General features: G+C 35.9%; 9 protein-coding genes across 9 annotated transcripts; 4 read left to right on the forward strand and 5 right to left on the reverse strand.

Annotated features, from left to right (window-relative positions):
• Positions 1-43: 43 nt before the first annotated feature.
• C9374_006986 (uncharacterized protein) lies at positions 44-1,178 on the reverse strand (the record flags this gene model as incomplete). The annotated part of the gene is made up of 5 exons (XM_044696906.1): positions 44-354; positions 409-584; positions 815-896; positions 948-997; positions 1,078-1,178. 5 exons carry the CDS (start codon positions 1,176-1,178, stop codon positions 44-46), a joined length of 720 nt encoding a protein of 239 aa, XP_044555349.1.
• A 222-nt stretch (positions 1,179-1,400) lies between these two features.
• Positions 1,401-2,470, reverse strand: C9374_006987 (uncharacterized protein; the record flags this gene model as incomplete). Its single annotated transcript, XM_044696907.1, has 3 exons — positions 1,401-1,843; positions 1,896-1,928; positions 1,984-2,470. 3 exons carry the CDS (start codon positions 2,468-2,470, stop codon positions 1,401-1,403), a joined length of 963 nt encoding a protein of 320 aa, XP_044555350.1.
• A 115-nt stretch (positions 2,471-2,585) lies between these two features.
• Positions 2,586-4,661, reverse strand: C9374_006988 (uncharacterized protein; the record flags this gene model as incomplete). The annotated part of the gene is made up of 3 exons (XM_044696908.1): positions 2,586-2,797; positions 2,846-2,899; positions 2,945-4,661. 3 exons carry the CDS (start codon positions 4,659-4,661, stop codon positions 2,586-2,588), a joined length of 1,983 nt encoding a protein of 660 aa, XP_044555351.1.
• Positions 4,662-5,212: 551 nt separating this feature from the next.
• C9374_006989 (uncharacterized protein) lies at positions 5,213-7,436 on the forward strand (the record flags this gene model as incomplete). The annotated part of the gene is made up of 8 exons (XM_044696909.1): positions 5,213-5,558; positions 5,763-6,043; positions 6,135-6,215; positions 6,273-6,521; positions 6,583-6,732; positions 6,785-6,908; positions 6,957-7,165; positions 7,263-7,436. The coding sequence occupies 8 exons, from the start codon at positions 5,213-5,215 to the stop codon at positions 7,434-7,436; spliced, it is 1,614 nt and encodes a 537-aa protein (XP_044555352.1).
• Positions 7,437-7,866: 430 nt separating this feature from the next.
• On the forward strand, positions 7,867-9,381 carry C9374_006990 (uncharacterized protein; the record flags this gene model as incomplete). The annotated part of the gene is made up of 2 exons (XM_044696911.1): positions 7,867-7,966; positions 8,237-9,381. The coding sequence occupies 2 exons, from the start codon at positions 7,867-7,869 to the stop codon at positions 9,379-9,381; spliced, it is 1,245 nt and encodes a 414-aa protein (XP_044555353.1).
• Positions 9,382-10,314: 933 nt separating this feature from the next.
• On the forward strand, positions 10,315-11,724 carry C9374_006991 (uncharacterized protein; the record flags this gene model as incomplete). Its single annotated transcript, XM_044696912.1, has 1 exon — positions 10,315-11,724. The coding sequence occupies one exon, from the start codon at positions 10,315-10,317 to the stop codon at positions 11,722-11,724; it is 1,410 nt and encodes a 469-aa protein (XP_044555354.1).
• Positions 11,725-12,149: 425 nt separating this feature from the next.
• C9374_006992 (uncharacterized protein) lies at positions 12,150-16,113 on the reverse strand (the record flags this gene model as incomplete). The annotated part of the gene is made up of 5 exons (XM_044696913.1): positions 12,150-13,445; positions 13,539-14,486; positions 14,544-15,272; positions 15,324-15,485; positions 15,556-16,113. The coding sequence occupies 5 exons, from the start codon at positions 16,111-16,113 to the stop codon at positions 12,150-12,152; spliced, it is 3,693 nt and encodes a 1,230-aa protein (XP_044555355.1).
• A 44-nt stretch (positions 16,114-16,157) lies between these two features.
• C9374_006993 (uncharacterized protein) lies at positions 16,158-17,894 on the reverse strand (the record flags this gene model as incomplete). Its single annotated transcript, XM_044696914.1, has 4 exons — positions 16,158-16,794; positions 16,851-16,975; positions 17,025-17,603; positions 17,667-17,894. 4 exons carry the CDS (start codon positions 17,892-17,894, stop codon positions 16,158-16,160), a joined length of 1,569 nt encoding a protein of 522 aa, XP_044555356.1.
• A 152-nt stretch (positions 17,895-18,046) lies between these two features.
• Positions 18,047-20,158, forward strand: C9374_006994 (uncharacterized protein; the record flags this gene model as incomplete). Its single annotated transcript, XM_044696915.1, has 1 exon — positions 18,047-20,158. One exon carries the CDS (start codon positions 18,047-18,049, stop codon positions 20,156-20,158), a length of 2,112 nt encoding a protein of 703 aa, XP_044555357.1.
• Positions 20,159-20,276: the final 118 nt, after the last annotated feature.

Below are 20,276 nucleotides of genomic sequence, written 5' to 3' on the forward strand. Positions count from 1 at the left end.
ATTGTGGCCATGAACAACTTCAAAATGTCACCATCATGCTTATTTATTCATCGTCCTCATCATCCATTTCGCTAAGATTCAATCCTTTCTTAAACAAGTTTTGATATGAACCATATCTTGTACAAGTCAACGACTTCTTTTGCTCTCTGATATATTGTTTGTAACCCTCAATTCCTTGCTCAATAATTTTCATTGCCTCAGATCTTGGTAAAAAGTCTTTAACAACGACAGTTTGGGTGTTCTTGTCCAATTTCTTATAGTCCTCATAAAAGATTTTAATTTCGTTCAAGATGTGTGGTCTGAGTTGACTCAATTCGTTAATTCCACGGTACTCAGGGTCATCAGCATGAACAGCTGTGGAGAATAAAATTCAATAAACTCCAATTTTCAGCATGGATGTGAACTTACCAATAACTTTGTACTCCATGACTCCATTGTCAATTAATGGCATGACTCCAATAGGATGACAACGAACAATGCTCATTGGATGGCAAGCACTTTGCATCAACACTAATACATCAATTGGGTCCTTGTCCTCACCGAATGTTTGTGGAATGAAGCCATAGTTAGCAGGATAGGTCAATCTATTGTGATTACAGCGAAAAATGGCAGCAACGCCGAATTATTCAACAAATATGATGATTTTGTGTGAAGTCAGAATTAGAGCAAGGCAAAATTTCATAGTACGGTTATGATGATGTTGTAATAATAATTGATGATGAAATAATTGAGAAGCAAACGTATTCAACAGGAAGAGTCCAGAAGATGAGTGGATCAAAGGTCATTTCTAAATTCTGTTAATACTACTACTTACGAACTAGAGAGGATGTGGCTCACCTTCAATAAACCGTACTTGGTATCGTATTGATACTTGATTTTGCTTCCCTTTGGAATTTCTGCCAATAACGGAATAATCAACAAATAAAATCATCAGAGCCAAAACTTACCAATAAGGGCATTGAAAAGTTCTGATGATCCTACATCCAGATCATGCCAACTATTCAATGATTGGTTTCGTAATGTCCGAATATTTAAAGTTGATGAATATTAAAAAAACAAACTGGGCTTAAAACATACGCATGAATAATCATGTGCGGGAAAGCAACAGAAGGAGTAATCTCTGGGGACTCCTTGGTATCTTCTGAAAATTTTACGGTCTTTGAAGGTGTTCCGCTCATTGTGTTTTCTTGTGTTCGTTTCATGCACCGTGAGGTGAGTTGGCAGAAGGCTTGATGGTGAAGAACGAGAAGAATCTCGGCAATTTTTTATTCGCTCGATTTGCGACAAAAGCAATTCTTTTCGAAATAAAAGTGAGACACTTGTGAAAAAATTTGAAAGAGATTTGATGAAGAAGGCTCTGAGACGTACATTCGCTAATGCTTGAGCAAATAATTCATTGTTTACTTCTCCATTTTTCTAAGAGCTTGTTCAAGATAAAAAGGATAAATCAAATCCACAAGTTCTACCCATTCCAAAACCATCATATAAGGATAAAGTTGTGTAATACGTTCCTTTTCTTCTACAAGTTTATCATCAGCAGAATTTTCATCACCCCCAACAATGCAAAAATCAGCCTCTTCAATCTTGTCAGTAAAATCTCCACTTCCAAATTCGACAAGCATTTGACAGTGTTTATAAGTTAGAGTTTTTGTGGGATGTTGTTTTAAAAAGGTTTCATGTAAAAAAACTTTCTTTCCACTAATTGGCCTGTCTAATCTTCTAACGCCAAATAAGTGCAAATTATGTAAACTGCATTTTCCTTCTGTAATCCATTTGGTTGACATGATCCAGCGACCTGTGGCAATCGCCTGTAAAACTTTCATTGTCCTAGCATATGGTGGAGCTGTTATGTATTTAGTATGTCAAATTAATACAATGAATAAGTGTTAACTTACCAATGATGTGAGTGATGTCATTAGAAAGAGTATCTATACCACAATTCAGCTCAGTAATTCACATCCTTATTTTGAACTAAAAACTTACCTCGGTCATCGATTGATTCTTCTTTCACAATCACATTGTTCTTAATTGCTTCATCTGTTAACATTTTCTTGACATTTTTGCTAAATTTGTCATTGGTGTTCTTAAATCCGCTGAATGTAATCACGGTTGCTGGAGCTGTTGCAGTACTTGATGCATGATCGGAATTATTTGTTATTGATTCTCTTTTCACTTTTTTACTTTCTTGTACAACATTTTGAATATTGGTCGATTCTTCTTCGTCATCGTCACGTTCTGTGTCCTGACTGGCATGAATGGATGTTATCACCTGAACTTCTTCATATTTTCTCTTAGTTGATCCGAGAGGTGTCGTCGTGTTTGATTGATGACTAGAAATCCTCTTTGGCAAGCTTACAATTTCTTTTGAAGGAGTTGATGCTTTGGGGCTTGTATTAGCAAAGGAGCTTCTTCCTTTTGATGATCGAGAAGGAGAAGGAGAGGCTGTTTCTTTGGTCCCAGAGTTGCCCATTTTTTATTTTTTTTAATCAAATTTTGCAAGTTGGCGGGCTTAACGGCTCTTGGTGAAAGACAGCAGAATCAACATTCATTCGTGAGTTGTTTCTCAAGTCCTGGGAAACACCTGTCTATTTCTCTTCATCTGGAGGATGGTTGTTTACAAAGTCAGCAAGTTTCCTGTCTGTAAAATTGATATGTTTGACGAGCCAACCAATTAAGTAGTTCAGCAGTTCAATATCCAAACTTGTACTGTGATTTTTCACATATTCACGTTGCATGTTTCGAATTTTCGTAGTGAAAGTCTCATGCTCTTCTAGATGCTTTTTAACATAGTCCTCACCTTAATTTTTTAGTTATTCATGTCAGGTCACAAACAACAAATACTCACCAATTCCTTTTCTATACTTCATCATTAACAATTCTTCATCCTCAAAGTGAAATTCTGTATATTGTTAATCACACAAGTCATAAAACAACAAATACACACCTGTATACTCCAATAAACAACCAATAGTGTAACCAACAACCCAATGTGATTGTTTTGTGAGAGAAGCTTCACTCAAATTCTTTAACCATTCAATTAGTTGCATATGCTGGGAATCAATTTGTTCGTAGCCAACCGCGTACTTTTGAGGATCCCAAGAGACCGCAACTAACAGGGAATTTCTCCTAGAAACGGTGGACATTCTTGATTGAAGCTCTGTTGCTGATTGTGAGCTAAAACTCATAGTGTTTCTATGACTCTTCTCTTTTTTTTTCTTTCCAAACAATGAGCTCCAAAAGCTTTCCTTTTGAATGCCTGCATTATCTTGCTCAAGCTCTTTTTCCATCTTCTTCAAGTCAATATTTCTCTCTTTTGCCAGTTTTTCAATGGTCTTTTTCTGAGCATTTTTGAGTTGAAGACTTTTTGAACTGTACAAGTGATAGAGCTCTTTGATCATGGGCAGATTTTCATTGCGAACTGCAATATGAAGTGCTGTGTCACCAATCTTATTTTGTATATCTAATTGAACTTCTTTAGATCGAATGAGAAATTCAAATGTACCTTCTTGTTCTGAAAGTACTGAAATGTGTAAAGGAGTTAATCCATAAGCTGAATCCTTCTCGTTAAATAATTGTTCAATTTTTTCTACGTCGTGAGACAATATTGAAATAATGTGTATCAGACTTTCTAGGTATCCTTTTGAACATATATGATGAATCACTGTTTGTCCCTTATCATTTTTCATGAAAAGTAATTTCAGTAGTTTTTCATGTCCAATATGATTATTACAATATTCTAATAAATATTTAGTCACATGAGGGTGTCTTACTGCTCTAAACAAACACGATTCTTGTTTGGTATTTCTTCTGAAAATATTATGTTTCAAATCTTCAACAATGAATTGAACTTTTTCCAAATCACCTTCTCGACAAGCTAAATGAAGTATGCTGTTTCCACAATACACCTTATATTCTACATCCACATGAAATCCAAGCAGTACTCGTGCAACAGAAAATCCTTTGGATTTGTTCTTGGAGTTGAGAGAGACGCTGAGTGGCGATGCTTCATACTTGTCATGAATATTCAAATTTGCTCCATTAATGGCCAACATTGTCACGCTCTTGCTATGAGCACTCGAACAAGCATAGAATATTGGTGTTGCTTCAGCTCTATCTTTTGATTCTAGCAAGCAAGGTTGTTTATCCAATAAATATTGCATAACCGTGAGAAAATCTAATTTTGCAGCTGTATGAAGAAGTGAGCATTTCTTTTTAGGATCCAATAAATCTTTGGTGAAATCGAGAGGATGATCTGATAACGTTTCTGCTTTTTGTATCGTTTCCAACATTTGTTTCTCATCAGTTATGGTATTATGCAGTTCAAATGCCAGGTCAGCAATGTTAAATAACGATTTTTCACACTTTCCATTTTCCTCTTCCAGTGATTTTGATTCTGTTGGACTCGAAAAATTAACGATTGATGTGATATTTGCAGAAATTCTCTTAATATCTGCTGCGGTGTCATCATCTTCATCTGATGAGTCGCAAGCTGGTGACTTTTTCAATAACTCGTCATCATCTTCCTCATCATGTAGTTGAAATAGAGAATGTGAGTGCATGGTATTTGTATCGAACATTCCATTGATGCCACTCACACTCAACCGTTTCGTACTTTCAAATGTATTGATGATGTCTAAAACACTCACACGTTCGTCTTTCATTGTCTCACAGTTAGTGGTAGGTAGTGGTTGTATGTTATTGGGAGTTTGAAATAAAAATCAGACGTTATGATGATGTTTTTAAACGAGACGAATGATGTTTTTAAACGAGCTGTTGTTGTATGGTAGGTTGAAAAGCGGAATGTGGATTGTTTTTTTAAAAAGTAGATGTGATGCCGCGTCAAATGTCAGTTTTTGGTATTTGTTAGATGAGGGACGCAAGGACAAAGGTGGTCCAGTAAGAAATGATGTTGTTGGTGGTGTGTAAAAAGTGAAAGACCGAGTAATTCAACGAACAATATTGCAGGCAATCATGCAGATGTTTTTTTTGAATTTGCCAAAAAATTTCTATTTCAGGAAAAAATCGAGTCCGAGTCGACTCTGTTGACAACCTAGTCCAACATATCCTGGTTTCAGCAGCCTTAAAACTGGACCATTCTTGCTCAAAGATTTCTTTTTTGCTCTCAGACTTTTTCTCGGAGTCGAGCATCAAACTCCGGTTGAGCACTCCTGCATACCTTCGCCTCCAGTAGTGAAACACCACTCCAAAAAAAATGTCATCACTAGATCCCTCTTTTCATTCAACATTCAATGGCTCTTCATCCTATCACGACGATGGTGGCATGGATTTGAGATTTAATTCATTCCGAGGAACTGCTGAAGATGGCTATTTAGTAAACGGATTGAATAACCGAGAATATTATGATGGTGAAAGTGGACATAATGCAACCGAAGAAGGAGCATCTCTGTTGATGGAAAGTGGTTCAATAAATCATCATCATAACGATGAAAACAACGGAGGAGATAAAGTGAACGAACATGAAGTGCATATTAAAAAGCAATTACCTTCCAAGACAAATGCAGTATCTGCTTTTTTGAATATTACAAAAACATTTGCTGGTATGTCATTTTAGAGAATCATTTTTTTTCAAAAACATTATTGTGATTTCGTGACAATATTAATTTATTGATATTTTCCAATATTTCAGGTGCTGGATCTTTTGCGTTACCGTGGGCCCTGAAACAATCTGGGCTGTTAGCAGGAGTCATTACATTAATTTTATTAGCAATTTTGAGTAACTATACGATGAAGCTTTTAATAAGATGTCGAAGATATTCAATCTCAGGAAGAATATAAGGAAAATTCAGAGTATTGGAAAATTAGACCGATTCGAATTCCAATTTCAAAGAAAAAAAATGTAAATGAAGAAACAGGTGAAACAGTCATTGAACCTGTTTATCCCAAACGACATCCGCCTCCACGAATTGAAAATCCTGAAACTGGAGAAATTGTGACAACAATATCAAAGGCCATGGATCCTAATGATTACATTTATGAAGAGGATCGGATTATTACCTATGCTGACATTGGATATGAAGCAATGGTAGGTTTAAAATTGGAGTATTATATCATAACTAATGAATCCATGTGCATAATAATTAATATTAACAATAATTTGCGAATATTTAAAATAGGGAAATGTTGGAAGTATAGTCGTACACTTCTTAATGATGTCGTGTAATATTGGTGTTGCTACTATTTATTTGGTATTGATGGTAGGTTTCACACAAATGAAGAATTATTTAAAATAGGCAAAACAAATAATCAAAAAGGCCTCATGTTTAAACGGAATGGTACCTCAAATTTCTCTCAGAATTTGGATGTTGTTTTTCATACCATTATTTGTAATATTGTCATGGATCCGATCGTACAAATATTTAGCTCCATTGACCCTTATAGGAACTCTTGCTCTATTATTCGCACTTGGATCAGTCATTGTTTATGGTTTCATTTATCAAAGACACAATATGAAGTGGCCATGGGAATATGCTCATGTGGCTTTTATTGAACCTGCAACCATTGTAAGTTTAATTTGATTGTATCAAACACTTATCTTTGGATTCATTGCATGATTGAACATAGCCATTATTTATTGGAAGCGCCATGTTCTTATTTTGTACTCATACCATGATGTTGTCTGTTGAACAATCCATGAAAAAGAGAAAGGCCTATTACTGGACTCTTAATTTATCATTTATATTTATTGTCATTATTAACTTGGCTTTTGGATTGGTAAGTACATTTTGAGTGTACAGACTCATACGAACCTCATGCTTTTTAATAGTTGGTCTTTGAATTCTTCCCTTATAATATCCAACAAAGTGCTACTGCAAATTTACCACAAGATTCCATTTTTGTTTATATCATTCAATCATGCCTTTGTTTGGAATTAATTTTAACTTATACTGGTAAGTCAATCATGCGGTGTTCACACAATGAAAATATTATTATTACAGTTGTTCTCATGCCTGTTGGAGAAATCTTTGACGAAAAAGTTCTACAAAAATTGTTAGACAAAATCAAAAGATTTGTCACATCCACACGACTATCTTCTGTTCTCTATTATTTAACAAGTGGAATATTCCGATCCATCATTGTGTTATTAACTGTTGGTTTAGCTGAAATATTTGGAGACAAGTTTGGAATTGTCATGTCTTTCATTGGCGTAAGTAGCATGGATTCAATGTTTGGTGAGCTCATTGAACCACCATCATTACTACTATAATTTCATCTTTACAATAATCATAATGACTGTACAATAGGCTCTTTCTCCTAATCCTCTTGCATTTGTCTTGCCTCCTCTTTTTTATCTCATTATTATGAGAAAAACTATTTCACTTTTCACATTTATTTTGAATGTTTTCATTATGGTATTTGGAATTTTAACAATGGCTTGGAACACTTATTCGAGTGTCATGGCCATCCTTAATCCTTAATCATCGTTCGATGTGAATAAATATTTCACATTCTTGCACAAGTAATGTTTTGTATTTAACAACTACACTCTCGCTAGTGTTATCCAAACACTAGTTAATATTTATCTCTATTTTTTAAATCGAAATACAACTGTCATCCAATTGTAATCTTTCCACAGCTATCCATATTCCTTTTCGAAAAGGAAGTTTCTAATTCAATAACCTTTCACACATGTCACTTTTTATCGCTCAGCAAAACGGTCACTGAAATTTCAATGTGAAAGAGCAATTCAAATTGTACATTTTCGTTGATCCCAGCATACAACGAATATTTGGTTCATCTCGCGCCAAAAGATCTGGAATCGCTTGTTGTAGACCCAATCTGATATTGTGGATGACATTTAAAACCGTTGTGGTTCCTGGTCAACTGTGTTAAATACAACAAAAAAAAATGTTGAAATATTCCCTTCTCATTTTGTCTGCTATTTTGGCAGTTTGCGCTTGTGTGAGTGCTGCTGTGACATCTCCATTGACCACTAGAGTTTATTTTGGTATGTATCTTGTGTGTTGTATTGAGAGAGTGTAGTTGAGAGAAATATTCTAAATATGATCCTATTGTATCATTATTCGTTGTGCACGACTCCAATGATGATGATCATGAATGGAAATCATAAATGATGATCATATTGATGATCGGCTCGACTCTTCCCACGACTCCTTGACAAATGGCATACATTCCACGATGGTAATCATCACCCATACATATTTACACTTGGTGTTGTATCCACGAACACCCATGAATTTTGACACTTGACAAATAGGTGGTTCTTTTGCTTCCTTTAACGGAACCACATTCAACAACATTGGCTACTATGATTTGAAGGAACAAGCATTCAAGGCCATGTCCAATGGTACTGATGGTCCTGTTCATGTTGTTCACGTTGATTTCTTTGGTAACGTTCTCATTGGTGGTGCTTTCACTCAAGTCGGTTCTCTCAAGACTGGACCTATTGCCATGTGGAGAATCGATACAGCACAATGGACTTCTGTAACTTCTACCATTTCATTCAATTCTGGTGCTTCTGTGAGTGTCATTGATACCAACTGTGCCAACATTGCCACGAGCACTAGTGCATTCCCTTGTGATATTTTCATTGGAGGTCAATTCACTATTACTAGTCCAGCTGCAACGAACATTGCTTACTACAAGTATAGTGATAAAGAGTGGAAGGCATTCTCTGGTTTCACTGCTAACTCTGTGAGTGCCATTGCAAAGAACGAATTCCAAACCACCACTCTGAATAAGGTCTTCTTGGGAGGTAACTTTACCTCTTCCTCAAAAACCTATGGATTTGGTATTTATGATACTTCCAAGAGTACTTTTACTGGAGTCGATGGTGTATCTGGTGTGACTGATATTTACTTTAATCCAAACTTGTTCTCATCGGATGATATTTTCGTTGTTGCCACCACATTCCCATCCACCACTCAATGTGTGGGATTGTGTACCTACAAACATACGGATGGATCTTGGAGCACCAAGGCTGGTTCCGATCCCATGACTACCATCCGAAAACTTGCTTACATGAAGGGTACTTCAGTATCCAGTGTTGGAACAGTCTTTATTGCTGGTAGCAGTGGTGTCAAGAAGGCAACTGCAGGAGGAACTTTCTCATCATTTGGTTCTCCCAATGTGAATGTCTATGGAATGGATATTTGTGGTACTGCCAGCAATGAAGCTCTTACTTATTGTAGTCAAGGATCAGTGGCTGCAGGTGGTCAAGACTTTTTATACTTTTACAATGCCAAGACCAATGCTTGGACCAATTTGTTGAGTGCTTACACTTCAAGCAATTATACTGTGCAAATTAATTCCATCTATGTGAAGGTGTCTAGTGCTGTGAGAATGAGTGTTTCAATGGTGGTTTTGATGATTGCTTTGATTGCATCTGTATTCTTCTTCTAAAATGCAGTAACAGCCTTGTAGTTTTGTAATAAACCATGAACATCTTTGCGAAATTAAGAGTGACACACAACGCGTTTAAGTCTAGCCAAAATTTGCACGCCATGTGCCATTTTAATTTTGTAAAGACGTTGTCGTAAATGATTTTTTTTTTCCAAATTAAGGAAAACAAGTCTTGGTGTTGTAATGCCGGCAAAATGCTAAAACTTTGACTCAAGCTGAGGGAGATGAAAGGACTCATCCTTGGTTTTATGTTGCCTGCAATAAATGGAGAATGTGCATTGACCCAAGTTGAGGAGAGATGATGATTTTCATGCATCCTGTATTGAGTGAATTTAAATTTCAAATTTAAATAAATGTAATAATTACATGATCAATGTTTAAAGACAGAACAGTAATTGATTCTCTCTTTTGAGCGCCATACAAATTCTCCACTATTTTTGGTCTTCATATCCTAATGGTTAGAGATGTTCAACATGTTGACAACTTAATTCTCGTCTTGGTGTGACAATTGTTATAAACATTTTTAAACCCTGATCTGTCAGGCGATTCCACGAAAGACCGTGGCGCTCGATCTTTTTACTCTCGTGTACCCTCTCGAGAAAACATTGTCACTCAACACCTAGGCTACAAAATTCAAAGGGCATTTAATTGTTCGCTTCTTGTTTGTGTGTTAGTGACATTATTAGAATTCTCCCAAATTGGCATTTATGCAGTATCTGTGCAAGTTATGCAAACAGTTGAAATATGTAATTTCTTCATGCCAGCTCTCTTTCCTTGTCATTTCCATAAAAGCATTTGTATGTACTTTCTTTGATAATTTTAAAAACTAAAAAGAGTTTTTTCTCCTCGTCCGGTCAAGTATTTGAGTTCTAGACAATGGTTTTCAAGAAAAATCAAAAAACAAAATACAACAAGACCATCGATTGAAAGTCCATGCAATCGGCCTTTATCAAACCAACTTACAACTTGATATTCAGAATGAGAGACGAGGGTAATAATTGTGCAAGAAGTGCTTCCATGGAAAGTTGTACTCTCCACTCCATTCATGAAGTGTTGGACAAGAGTCACCAAAACATGTTGAGACCATCCTCACTGTGTGTTCCACCTCATCATTACAACCATACATATAAATCCAATGGACAACCTTACCATCAAGGTAATCATTTACATTCTAACCTTTCAAACAAGAATATTCCTTCAAATATCCACTCCACAACACTCCATTCTTCTTTTCAATACAGTTCGGTAAACAATTCCACCCATCCCATCAAGGAATCTCTAGGACACTCTCTAAATTCTACTCCTCTTCATGAGGCGAATGATGAATCGTGGTACAAGCATGCACCGACATCTCATTACAAATCATCCCATTCGGTCTCGAAAATTCCAATCTCATCCTTACCAACCCGGGAGAATATCTCTAACCAATTGACAACATACAACATTCGCTTTAATCAACCACACTCATTGGTAAAGACGAACACCGTTCAACATACAAATGGAGTGAACTCAAACCATCAAGTACCCTCACACCTATCTCATCCACATAACATGATGATGAATAACATGAGAGGGAGTAGTTCTAGGATGAGAAGATCAAGTCTCTCCGCTACAACTGCTCCTATGACAACCAATAATAACACAACACAGAGTCCAACCAACAAGAATTGTCTACCATCCATTGCTGAGATATTAAGGAACATCGAAGATACCATTCCCATGACTTTGATCAACAACAAGGAGCAACACTCCACAAGAGAATGGACCAACACTATGAATGAACCTAACCATGTTTACTTGGTGAACCAAAATGATGAAGGATCTCAGTTACAAGCACTTTCAATGAGAAATCAAAGTTTGGAGATGAATAACAACCATATGAAGCCAACCACCATGAACTCACAACCAACAAGAATTGATCAATTCTCACCTCACTCATCATTAGTGCTGAACCATAGAAACAGATCGAATAGTGTGTCGTCCTCTGCCATCTCCTCTTCTGTTCAAAGTGCTAACACATCCTCTTCTCAAATGAGTAATCGTTCCAAGAATTGTTCGAATTCTAGTGATTCAACTCTTTACAAAAACTCCAAAATTTCAAAATCCAATAATACCACCACCATGCTCAAGAAGAATAAGAGGTACTTATCAGATCGAGCAGTGAAGTTATTGAAAGAATGGTTATTCTTGAATTGGGACAATCCATATCCAGATTCTAATCAAAAAAGAGAGTTAGCCAAAATGGCCGATATTTCAGTTTCACAAGTCAACAATTTTTTCATTAATGCAAGACGCCGCATCTGTAAAAAGTTTGAAAGCCCTCCTGAAGATCACTTCAATTAAATTTCCTAGATTTGATTATTCTTACAACAAATATTTTTTTAAAATTATATTATATTTAAAATCATTCCGAAGAAGAAATATTACACCATGTAGCAGAATATTTGAGATTATTCATCGCGATGTCGTTTATCCATATTCTCAAATTGTTGGATTTTTACGAGTGCTTCCTGATATGCTTCATGACAATTTGCAGCACATTTTGAAAAATATTCCTTGTCAGAAACAGATTCTAATGATGAAGAATGCTCCGACTTGAAATGCTGAAATTGATGTTGACACACATTGAAACAATCTTCCACCATGTTCATCATGAAATGTTTGATATGAAGAAGAGGATCTTCGGCCATTTTTTGTGTACTTTTTTGCAACAGAAGGCCTTGTCTTGTGAATCACCCTCAATTATTGTGTACCAACAGTAAAATTCTTTATTCAGAGTCACTAATGACAACCACAACAGCTTCTTCCTCGTCATCATCATCACTCTTATCTGATCCAGAATATTTTGAGCCAGTCGTTCTCTTGGCATTGTTCTTTACAGTAGTAGTTGAGGGTTTTTGAATGATACTCTCTTCTACCTCACTCAATTCTCCAGACTCATCATCATGATTATCCTGATTATCATCATCAGATGACAATTCTAAAGCCTCCTCTTCTTCGTCATCCTCACCTCTACTATTGGTCAGTTCTTGAGTTAAGAACGTCTCATCAGTATCTGTCGCATGTTCTTGCACAAGGTCTGGAAGAACATGTTCCAAAAAGTGAATATCTTCCCGAGTGGATGGCATTGTGAATCCATCACATAAATGATCTTCGAGTGGTTTTAGAAATTCACTAATGAATGGTTTCAGTAATGGTTTTGGCTTGAATGAATCTCTCAGTTGATTCTGTTGTAACCATTCTTTAAGATCTGAGAACCAACATGTAAATTGTTTCAATACCTTATTGAACTCGAGTTGGTCAATTTCATTTCTCTTATTGGAATGTTCATAGTTTCGTTGAGTCTTGATAATTTCTTCTCCCAAATTCTTTGCGAGCATCACAGGTACAGCATTTCCAATTTGTTTGTATTTGTCCTTATCACTTCCACAAAATATAAAATCATCAGGAAATCCTTGAGCTCGAGCATATTCTCTTACAGAAAGTACTCGATGTTGATTGGGATGAATGAGTCTCATACATAATGGATTTAGACTAGTCACCAACGTATTACATGATTTAGACCATTGCAATCGAGCTAGAATAATTTTGGAATAATTTCTAAATTTCAAATACCCTTCTTTTAGCAATGGCTTCGCATTGGGATGAATGTCTCGATAGAACGCTCCAGGGCAGCGAGGCATACTTCTTATTAATGCATTAAGGACATCACTGTAGGTTTGAGATGTATGATTGGTACAAATGTTGGAACAATTTTTACGTAATAATTCTTGATAAATAGTACGAGGAGGTAAATATTCACAATCCCTTTTTGTTGTTTCTTCGTGTTGCCTTGAATGCGAGTCGAATGGTGGAAGATCACTTGCAAAATCTCTAAAATTCACAGGAGGAAGACCTCCATGATATATAACCTTATTGATTTTGGAATGAACCTTTTTTGCAGACTTCTTATCCACTATAAATGTTTGTGATGCTGCATGCGTATTTTCTGGAAAGGAGGGAATCGAATAGTTACCATCTCTTTTGGCAGCAAGAAAGATGACTCTTGTTCTTGATTGTGGAAGCTGTTCCAATGGTTATTATTCATTAATTAAATGTTAGGGTTATGCACAAATGTTGGTCAAATTTGAGCAAAAGTTCTAGTCATGCCAACTTACTCCAAAATGTCGTGCATTTAAGCATGAAAATTGTGTATCATAACCTCTACTGTCCAGTTTAGAAATTATTGCTTGAGGAACGTCTAAAACTGTGGTGTTCAATAATCCTGTCACATTTTCAATGAGAACATATTTGGGTTTAAAATACTTGACATACTCCAGAAACGTTAAAACAAGACGATTCTTATCATGGCTTAAGAATTTAGAAGCATCCTTCTCCTTAAAACGATTCAATCCACTGAATCCTTGACATGGAGGTCCTCCAGCAATCAGATCAATCTCATTTGGCTTGGGAATGTTATAATATTTAGCTTCTAGAAATTCAATAATTTCATCTCTGTACTCTTGTAACTCTTCCACATCCTTCCACTTCGAAGAGTTACCATTGTCAATTAAAAGTGATAAGGATCCATCTTTGTTCTTTTTAAGTGTTTTGATATGTATGGTTTTTCTTTTTTTCACATTCGATGGTTTGTGCTGAGATGAAGAATCTAAAAGTCCAAAGCGTTTCTTCAATTCATTCACTACCTTAATATTTTTTAAAAACTCCTCGGCATCTTTACAGAAGGTATGGGCGTTAGGAAAGTTTGCGTGATGACTGTCTGCTGCAACGTTCCAAAATTCAATGCTATATCTCACTTCAATACCTGCCCTAGTTAATCCTAGAGAAAGTCCACCACATCCTGAAAATATGTCCATGGCCACTAGTTTGGGTTTGTCTCTGAATTGATTGAGCAAAAAAGAGACGTTCCTTTCCATATGATCAAGAGTGTATTGTAAATCATTGGGGTGTAATTCAAACAGACCATATTGTCCATTCTTTTCTACAAATTTGCTTTTGCAGTAAAAGATGTCGCGTTTCTCTCTCACATTCTCAATCTTTTCAAACTCTTGTCTATTTCTTACGAAAAATACAGCACATTTACCCTTAATTCTAAGAAGTGGATTCTGAAAAAGGATACATGGATTCATGTTCTTTCAAATCATGCATTCATGACTACTTACATCATTAAATTCATCACTCAAATAGAGTTCTTGATGATCCCTACAAAGAACATTATAATGCTCTCCAGTTGTGATGGTTTTGATGTCATGAAACCTTCGTAACCACCTCCCTCTGAAACGTTTAACACCTTTCCAGTCTTCAAAAAACATTTCAACAATTGCTATATAATATGGATATTCAGGATTGGACCATGGAGGTTGAAGGTAAACAGCATCTCCTATTTCAATATTCATATCATTCAATTTGCATGCCTTGTAATAGATGCGCCCAGTGTCATCAATCATTGTAGAAAGAGGAGAACCAATCCACTCAATTTTCATAGCCTCTTCCAATGAAGGATCTTTCACAACAGAAATTTCTTCTTTAACAGTCTTGCTTGATTTCTTGGTCAGTTTTTTCTTGGTACCTTTTCTCTTTGGTTTTTTAACGTCTTCGCTATCGTCACTATAATCATTTTCAATGACAGGGTCTGTCGATGAGTTTTTCTTAGTTTTGATAAGATTTTTCCTTCTACCTGGTTTTGAGTTCTTTTTAGGTAAATATTCGTCTCCAGATGAGCTAGAAAAGGATGGCTCTGAAACTACTTCATCAGATCCACCAGAAATGGATTCATACTGTTCATCTGGAATATATACATCATCGCCAGAATCAGAGGTCTCCATTTCATCATCTTCCTCTGAGCTAGACATTACATCAGAGAGAACTCCTCCACGTAGCATGATTTCTTCCTAATTTTGTTCAAAATTCCAATGAAAATGCATGAATTCCAAAATACTTACAAGTTTTAAGAAAAAACAAGAATTTAACAATCTTGTGTCTTTCATTTTGTTAAATTGGTCTGAAATAAATTGAGCATTTTCTAACAGATAGTCTTCGTTCACTTTTGGTTTTGCAGCTCTGACATGTTGATTATAAATATATGCCAATTCAGTTTTACTGAGCTAAATGGAGGTATTCATCGATATTTCATTAGAGATTAAAACGTTCAATGAAATTAGAACAAATACATACTCGAGTAATAATCTCTTCATATGATTCTAATGGATATCGTTGCACAATTTCCATCAAAGAGTGACACAGGGAAACCTTCTGGTAAGTTTTGTTAAATATATGAAAATACTCTTTTGCAGGACCTATTAATTCAATCCATTCGCTTTTTTCTCGAGATGACTCAACGAGAATGCTAATGATAGGAAGTTTCCGATATTCTACGGCCCATTCTTTAATAGGACCAAAACATTTTTTCTGGCTGACTTTTGAATCTACACTTGATGCAATGTTAAAACAAATTCCACATGCAAATAATTCTTTTGCTATCGTTGTCATGTCTTCTATAGACAAAAAATTCGGAGCAATTTTACCATTGCTTTCCAAATAATCGGGATTTGAAACAATTGAAAAATCATAGAGCGTTCTATATTCTCCACTGCCTCTCACTAGAGACATTCCAGATCCAAATATCAAGTCGTCTGATGATTCATCAGATGACCCACTGCTCACGATCACAACCACTCGATCATCTTCCGAAGAAGAGGAAGCTTCATAATTTTCTTGTTGCTTTCGTTTCATATTTTTTGTGTAACAGCAAAATTTGGCGCTTTCACACTTGTTTATTACATGATCATATTTCTGATGGAAAACGCATCAACATTTTCGTTTGTCTTGTAAATATCATAGTCAATGAATGAAAATACAGATTCTCCAAACAAGTCGTACAGTTCTGAATATCTTTCTGCAACGTCTTCTGGAATACTTGAAGAATTCATTCGTTCTCTCATTTCTCTTGTCAATTGTTCAATTTTAAGTGCTTCCTCAGATTTGTGCATGTGTTTTTGCTCCTTTTTCTTAGTTTGATTGCCAGCATTGGTGTATTCCTCCTCTTCTTCTTCAAAAGTGGAAACGTTTCTTGCATATTCTCTGGCGCGTTCTTGTTGTTCCAATTTGAAAAACCTAGATAATTGTGTGAAAAATGTCCCTGCTGCGGTTAATAGAGCTTTAAAACACATAAAAGCGTTGTGTCTTGTGTGCATGTCTGAAGATACCAGTTCAGGAAGGAGCAAGTTGCAAAATATCTTTAAATTTGAATTTTTTGGAGGTTCCAAAAAGAGTAACTGAGTGACATGAGACCCTAGAGCTGTAATACCAACAATTGCTCCATAATGAGTTGTTCTAGATCTCGTGGGGTCTAAAAATGCGTGAAGGAGTGTCTTAGTAATTCTGGGCTGTAGGGTGTGGTACGAGGATCCAAATCTTTTGGAAATAATCATTAAAAAATTCCTCGAACATTTAAACAATTTAACACTTACTTGCGACAAATATAAGCGACGATATTGGCAGAAAAATCTCGTAAACCCCAATGGTTGTCATTTGGATTTTCGCAAAGAGTTTTTCCTACGATGCAAGTTAGGATTGATGGCATTAATTGATGGAGCTTTTGTCATGTATTAATAATCAAAAACTTTTTGAATATTGGAACTTACATAGAGCTCAATATGTATGTTTGGATTTACAAGCAATGCCTTTGTCATTTCCATTAATCGATAGAGTAATGTTAAATTTTTTAAATTATTTGTCACCTCACTAGCAATAAATTGAGTAAAGTAAGGAATGAGTTGATTGATTCCAGGATCATTTGCTAAGCTTTCTATAGCAGCTTTTCTTAACTCTCTTTTTTGATTGCTTAAATCTTTGATAGCGTCAGTAACTTTTTCATAGTACATTTGTAATTCCTCTGATAAAACATGTTTGACAAGTGGCTTAAATTCCACGTTTGGATCTTGTGATGTTGAAACTTTCTTGGATTGGTCTTTTTCTTTTGGTTTCTTCCGATCCGATTCTGTATCTTCGATCGATGGATTTTGTGGAATCTTTGGTTGAATGCCTTGAATTGCCAACCAGTGTGTGAAAATGGATGGTCCTATTGGTACTTTTGGTAAAGGTTTTTCAAGACAATCCTTCAAGTCAAGCTCCACGTCCTCCAAAAAGTATAAGTCTTTTGTTTGTTTTACTCTTCTGAATCTACTTGTTTGTGATGATTGGCCTCTAAACCCATAGAGAGGCTATAATTGTTGATAAGTTGTTATTCATACAAATGTGGTTGCAAATTACTTTTAAACACTTACCTCTATGTTCTTCATAGATAACGCGTGATTCACATCATCCGTTGTAAGAACCTTGCGTTTTGAATGTCTCATGAATTTAGAAGCATCCTGAATGATTTCCCGTATTCTATATTCCACATCAAGTGCTAATGTTTGGGCAATATCATCTTTTAGTTTGTTGATACCGAGGCTTTGTGCTATCACTTGCACCGCTTCTTTCTGAAAAAAAGATGTAGAACCGTCGGACATGTTAGAACGGTGTTGTTATGGCTTTCAAATAAATAATAGGGAGTTGATGAAATATCAACAATAATTTAACAATATTTGACGATTTGATGATGTTTGTTGCTGATTCAAAAGACAATGGCCAACAACAGCTTGCAATTTTTTTTAAAAAAAAAATGGTATGGCGCAATGAACGAGAGAATTTCGATCGCCAGAAAATTTTCAAACAGAGTGGTGGAGATGATGACAATAAGAATGTTAATCGATCAAGATATAAAAAAAACACTTTGAGTAAATTTACAATTTTCGGAACACCGATTTTTGATGGAGAAGAAGAAAACCAAAAAGAATTAAAAGCTCACGGACAAGAACGTTATATTTCCGAGCATCAACAATATGCAAAAGATGAAAAAGGAAGAAGAAGATTTCACGGAGCTTTCACTGGTGGGTTTTCAGCCGGATATTTTAATACAGTTGGTTCGAAAGAGGGTTGGGTTCCTAAAAACGACTTTAAGTCAAATGCAAAACAAAAAATAACGGACTTTATGGATGAAGAGGATATGAAAGAACTATTTGGTTTGAGTGGATCTAACCATGTTCAAGTTACTGATAAATTTCGTACAATATCCTCAAGCGCAGAGTCTAATAACAATTACGATCCTCTCTCTGGATTATTTGGAGGAATGGATTCTAAGGATAGAAAACATGCAGATTTGATTTTTGGCGGATCAACTCCAATGGAAGCTTCATTAAGCAACCAAATATGCTCTTCAAGCGAAGCTACAGGCCACATTGGTCACTCATTGTTAAGAAAAATGGGTTGGATCCCAGGCCGAGGAATTGGAATTAAAAATTACAAAACAATTCAAGAAAAACCCTCCATAGAACTTCATCAAGATGCGACATCCTATGACGTAACACTGAAAGAGAACCAACATGGTTTAGGATACAAGGCAAATACACTTGGAGACATTTTACAAAACGATAATACATCCAACAATCCTTTTTCGTTAACAAGAAAAAAAGATATTGATGACGATATTTACACAACAGATGACTTGAGCAATTATGACATTGAACTTAGGCCTCAAAAGGACCATGACCTTTCTGATCAGCACGATATCTGGAACGAAAAGTTAATATTCATCAAATCCAGTAACCCTTGTGCAGTGAAGCGCAAATATATGCCACCAAAAATTCCTGATAACTTCACCACAATACATATTTTTGATCAATCCCAGATTAAGACACATTACAAAAAGCTCGATTACCGATTGCAACTACATTTACAAGCTTCAGAAGAGAGAAGAAAAAAGCTAGGAGATACACCTGTAATTATTGATATCGTCACAAAACCAGAAATTGAATATTCAGAAGATTATTCCATGATTCATAACAAACCTGTGCTTTTCGAAACGGAAAAATCAAAAGAAATTAAGGAGAAGTTGTCAAAAGTCATGTCTCAAAGATTTGTCTCAAGCTCTGAAAATCTTCATACACCCAGCAAGAATACCACGCAACAAACTGTTGTTCCAAAAGGTACCCGAGTGATTACTGACTGGATTCCAGATCACTTGCTCTCAAAAAGATTTGGGCTACCACCCATTTCTAGCTCAACCTCCCAAACCATGCAATCCGTGTCCAAGTCCTCCATTCTCGACTCAAATTTGTTCACTTCAGAAGAGTCGTCCACGCCTCATACAGGAAACTCTCCCTCAGTGGTGCCTACAATTAGATCCATTGAGAGAATGGAAGACTCTGAAAGACCCTCATTAGAATTGTTTAAGTATATTTTTGATGATCGACCTAACCAATTCGTTGAGATCGAAGATGACACAGCTCCGTCTAACAAGGTGGATCTAGAAAGCAAGCATGAAAGCACATCCAGATTCGAGCCAGTAACGCTCGAAGTTTTACCGTCCTCTTTTAAATCTGTTGGACAAGTGGTGCAAGAGCTGAAAGAAAAAAGGGATGAAAAGACATCACAAAAACCCAAGTTTGAGAAAACACATAAGAAGAGCAAATCGAAAGAAGAAGTGATCAAGTCTGAAATACAACCAACAGGAAAAGAAGGAAAAAGATCCTTAGATTTTAATGTGTATCCTATTAAGAAAGATAGCACCAGTTCATACATTTCTCAATTAGAATCTCGAATATCAGACATTAAACGAATGTTGGATTCATCTTCGTCAGATGACGATAAGAAAAAGAGGAAAAAACACAAAACAGAAAAGAAAGAGAAGAAAAAGAGAAAGAAAGAAAGTAGTTATGTGTTCGAAGAGAAATAATATTCCATCTCTAGTGTACTGTGTCTTTAATTTTTTTGCGTACACAGAAAAATTGGCTGAGCGATTTAAATGAGTTGAAGAACTAGAGTACATACAGGCGAGTCGAAGTTCCTCGGAA

This window comes from Naegleria lovaniensis (assembly GCF_003324165.1).
Source record: "Naegleria lovaniensis strain ATCC 30569 chromosome Unknown tig002, whole genome shotgun sequence".
In the NCBI taxonomy this organism is placed as follows: domain Eukaryota; phylum Heterolobosea; class Eutetramitea; order Acrasida; family Naegleriidae; genus Naegleria; species Naegleria lovaniensis.